Below are 5,153 nucleotides of genomic sequence, written 5' to 3' on the forward strand. Positions count from 1 at the left end.
GTTCCCTCAGTGAGGACTGAACTAGGCAAAAGGGCCTTCTCCTACTCTGCTCCTGTTTCCTGGAATATCTTACAAAAAGATTTGAAGCTCTCGACCTTGACCTCTCTAAGTGTCTTTAAGAATCTGTTGGACTCCTGGCAGGGTCCAATGCAGACATGTTCCTGTTTTTAGTTTTATACATTTGTCTTGGAATCTAGCTGTTTTTTTGTTTTGTTACCTTTTTCCTTTTAGCCATCCTATTTGTTAAAAAAAAAAAAAAACTAAAAAACTGTAGTATGAGTTTTTATAACTGCTTATTGTTGTTGCTGTTGTCCATTGTTGTCATCATTCTTTGTTGAAATCAGGTCTCTCTTGTAAATGAGTCCTCAAGGCTCAATGGGATTTACCTGTATAAATAAAGGTTGATTGATTCCAGTTATTTCAGTGAACTTTGTAGGTCTTTCTTTAACAAAAAGTCTGAAATGGCAGAGATGTTACAGGAACAAGAACAGGAGAGTAAATCAAGTTTACCTTTAGGAGTCTCTAAATTGTTTTAAACAAACTCAGAAGCTAAATATAATCCTGATATTATGAACAAACAAGGATTAATCAAGGACAGGTTGACTAAAATAAATAATGACGCCAGAAGGTTTCATGATATCTGAACGTTTCTGAGCAAAGATTTGTGGAACCAGGATTCATTCATTCATTCATTCATTCATTCATTCATTCATCCATTCATTCATTCATTCATTCATTCGTTCGGTCGGACGGATGGAAATGTTTTTGTACAGGGACCTGAAAAGACATTTGTTAAAGTGACACTTTATAACTAAACTGAAACGAATAGACGTCTTTAGGCTGCTTGTATAGTGATTAAACAAGTTGATCAGAATCTTATTAAATTACATTGACAGGATTTTTTAAACAATATTAAATAACACGTTGGTCTTAATGAGGCAGTGAACGTGTCACATGGAAAAAGGATGTTATTACAACACCCATTCAACTTTGACATAAAACTTGCATATAGGGAAATTATCATTTAGGGTAACTTCCTAATCAAAACATTTCCTTAAACCAAACACAACAGTCTTTAAAAATAGCATTTCAAACATATAAGAATGTTGCTGTTTTTTAACCAAAGTATTAAAACAGATAACATACAGTCTTAATAATCTGAATAAAGCTTCTTAGAAAAACAAACATGTCAAAATCTTTTCATGTGTTGCTTTGTGTCTATTATTATTCTTTGTAGAGATCTAGCAGAGTGCTGTATGAATGGGTAAATGAGGCACAGATTGTGTTGTAAAGCGCTTTGAGTATCTGGATAAGGTAGAAAATGCTTTATAAGTACATTCCATTTACCATTTGTGTCTGCAAGCCTGTGCTGGGAAGTGATAGAGGTGAGTGCATGTTCCTTGTATGTTCAAAGAGCACTTGGAAGCAGCTCACAACCCAGAACAGTCATTTCTGCTACAATCTATCTAGGTTTTACCATACCATACCATACCATACCATACCATACCATACCATACCATACCATACCATACCATACCTTACCATTTTACTTATAAAGCATTTTAAACAGTGACAGGGCCAACCAAAGTGCTGTACAGACAGAAACAAACAGGCAAAGCACACAGCAACACATAACGTAACGTAAAATCTAAATAAAGAAACAAAATAATGTTTTTAAACTGAGTTTGGAAATAAAGTTTTATGTAATTAGTCATTATTTTATTTCATTATTTTCTTTATTGTTCTATCATTGAGGCCTGTAAGACCGTGTTCCTGTGATTTTCTGAGAAGACAAAACATTTTCTGGAGTGTTAGATCTTTAGTCTCACCACTTTACTTCCTAGGACTAACCTTACCTCCATGTTGGCTTCAAACAGAGTCATGGCATTAACCACCACCGAGTGATGATGTGTGCCTTCATCGTGTGTATCTGCAACGTGCTGCAGTATGTCTTCATGATGATGCTCTGTTAAATATGTGTCAAACACTCGGTCAATCAGGGCCTCCTGTTCTGAGCCGATCATGGTGGAAAGATCCCGCCTGAAACACCAGAAGAAAGGATGGGAGTGTCAGGTTCATCTGCTGGAGACAGAAAACTTGATGGTTCAACTGTGTAAAAACATCCACTCTAACTCCCACCAGTCTAACCAGCAGCAGTGAGTGAACTAGTTGTACATGTCTTTGATGACCTGCTGACCTAACCTGCCCCCCAGGACTGGCTCCAGGAGGGTGCTCACATTTTCCATGTACCAGGCAAAAGGATCCATTTCTTTGGGGTCTTCTTTATCAAGGTCTTCAAATTACCTTCGGTCTTGATCACTTTGCCACAGGAGACCCTAACAGTGACAAACCACTCACGATGAACCCCTGCACCACATTAAGGTGGCAATTCTGTGGAGGGCTGAACACAAACAGTGGTGCTTCAAAGTTTGTTAAAAAAAAAAAACTTGGCTTGAAACATAGCAGTGAAGGTGAGACAGATATGGATGGCAGGTCATAGACTGAGGAAGTCCTCTGGATAGGGGACAAAACGTTTCTCACAAAGAAACTGGTCCAGATGACACGAAGAACCCCTCATAGCCTCTGATGTGTGTCCCACTATGAATGTGATAAAGCTCTGATTAGTCTCTTTAGAATGATTTGTTCAATTAGCTTTGTAGAGATCTAGTAGAGTGCTGTATGAATGGGTAAATGAGGACACAGATTGTAGTGGAAAGCACTTTGAGTATCTTGAAATAAGATAGAAAGGCGCTGTATAAGTACAGTCCATTTACCATTTACAAATAACCAAGCCTCCATCAGAAAGGAGGGGGGAGGGTATCTGTTTGGCGGGGTTGGGAGGTGAAAACGGAGGGTGATGGGGGTATTTTGTCCTCGAGACTGTTCGTCTTTGCCGCAGCCTCTCACTGTAACGTGCTTCAGATTAGAGCTGGGCCATATCATATCGTTCACGATAATACTGGTAAAAAAAAGCTTGCCCAGGAAAATAAATGATATCATGATATGCTAATTTCATGACGTAAGTACATCAGTGTTTACCCCGCCCCGTTAACCGAACCGAGCGCGCCGAACTACCGAACCGAACTGCGCACCCCCCATCCACCTGTCAGTACTGGCATAATGCTAATTAGCTGCGCACAATACTAGCTAGCTAAAAAGCTAAAAACAAACAACAAGCAGCTCGGCTGCGTTTCTCCATCCAGCTCTAAACTGCGAGTACAGACATGCATTGACATCTCAACTGTCTCTCCCTCTCCCCCACCCATGCAGCTCAGCTTTTTTTCTCTCCCCCCACCCCGCTCTGGGCTACCGGTGCAGGCGCAGCTCGGCTGGGTTCCCCCCCCCACACACACACACACACACACACTCTAATCTGCCAGTACAAACACGTGCAGGTCTGTCTCTTGAGTTCCACAGTCCATGGACCAAGAAAAGAGGCAGGTGATCAAAGAAATGGATTCATTCCTAGAGCGGAACACCTTGTCACAAGTTCTGGAAGTTATAGCTCATTTAAAGGCAACATATATTTGTGGTAGGATACATTTATGCTCAGCCGATCTTAAGCTTCATTTTATTTAGTTAATTTGGGAAACTTCACCTGCACTTTAGTTTTTGTAGAGTATTTTGTTGATTGTGCAAACTTTTTCAATCTAAATAACAGAAGGATCATTTTTATTTTTATACTTTGAGACTGAATAGTGAAAAAAATTAAAATTAAAGTAAAATTAACCCTCGTTGTTTTTTAGATTTTATAAAATACCGCAAAGCAACATGTTAAGTTAATTTTGTCAAATGAATAACTATGATTTGTTTTGTTTTTTTGTTAATCACGAAATTTATCGTTATCATCAGAATGCTCTGAAATATCACAATATTATATTTGAGCCATATCGCCCACCCTTACTGTGACAATGATTTTCAGAAAAATATGTACCGTGGATTATTTGTCATAACTCTGGTGTTACTTGACCGTAAGTAGCAAAATCACCACCCGTTATTGAGAAGGTAGAGAGATTAGGTTGTTTATGAGTGGGGAGTGGTGGCGCAGAGGTTAGAGAGGTGGGCCTGTGATAGGAAGATCGTCAGTTCATGCTCCGGTATCGACAACATCAAAAATGTGGGTGGGGTAGGTGAAGCACCCACACTTGCCCCCACCCTCATTCGCCCCACTCTGGGCCCATGAGCAAGGCCCTTAACCCCCATCTGCTCCCTAAACAGGTCTCTCTTGAAAATGAGTTCTCGTGGCTCAATGAGACTAACCTGTATAAATAAAGGCTAAATGAAAAATGACTGTTTAATGTTTTTAGATAAATAAATGCATAGATATAAAGTTGCAGCAGGTTGTTCTGTGAAAAATCAAGTTTATAAAAGCAACAGACACCAACTTTTATTCTGTTGTGTTTGGCTCAATGTCATTACCTAAGAACATCTCATTTCATAGTCCCATCTTCCTGGAGTAAAAACATGTTTCTAATTCAACATTTTGACTGAAACATTTTGTAGAAGAATGTGGCCAAATAAATAAACATTTTTTTTTTTTTTTTTTTTTTATTTATTTATTGCGTTCGTCTATTTGGATGATATATTGGTGGCTAGTCCCTCGGTGGCAGAACACATGGTGCACCTTCACCAGCTGTTTGTTCGGATCAGTGAGCACGGCCTGATCGTGAACCAAGCTATTTGCCAGTCTGGTCTGCCTGCTGTTGAGTTCCTGGGACACAGAGTGTCTGCTCAAGGGGCGGTTGCCTTACCTGCCAAGGTTGAAGTTGTTTTAGTTTTTCCTCGCCCTCCCTCAGTGAAGCCCCTGCAGGAGTTTTTGGGGATGGTGAACTTTTATAACCGTTTCATCCCACGGGCGGCTCATCTTATGCACCCTGATATAGAAATTATTATTTTAATGCTTTTATGTCAATCTAGACCTATATTACACTTATTTAAACACACTTATACAACGTGTTATTCACATATTAGGGATTGTATTTTGTATTATGTTTTATGAGGTGTTGGGTCGCCTTTTATGCCTGTTCAAACATATACTTTGTGTGTGTGTTGCTTATACACTCTTTGATGGTTTGCAGAAGGGACGGAGGGGTGCTCTTTAGGAATGCTTTAATAAGCATTAGGAGTGCTCTTGACCTGGAAGCTTTGGCCCG

General features: G+C 39.5%; 1 protein-coding gene across 1 annotated transcript in view; it reads right to left on the reverse strand.

Moving 5' to 3' along the window:
- mcm9 (minichromosome maintenance 9 homologous recombination repair factor) overlaps positions 1–5,153 on the reverse strand; it is a 41,322-nt gene that overhangs the window by 33,156 nt on the left and 3,013 nt on the right. The window contains exon 2 of the mRNA XM_037686100.1: positions 1,857–2,040. Coding sequence (XP_037542028.1) covers positions 1,857–2,024 — 168 coding nt within the window. The 5' untranslated portion in view covers positions 2,025–2,040. The remainder of the gene's footprint in view (positions 1–1,856; positions 2,041–5,153) is intronic.

The sequence above is a fragment of the Nematolebias whitei genome, chromosome 12, assembly GCF_014905685.2.
Source record: "Nematolebias whitei isolate Nwh7 chromosome 12, NemWhi1, whole genome shotgun sequence".
In the NCBI taxonomy this organism is placed as follows: Eukaryota; Metazoa; Chordata; class Actinopteri; order Cyprinodontiformes; family Rivulidae; genus Nematolebias; species Nematolebias whitei.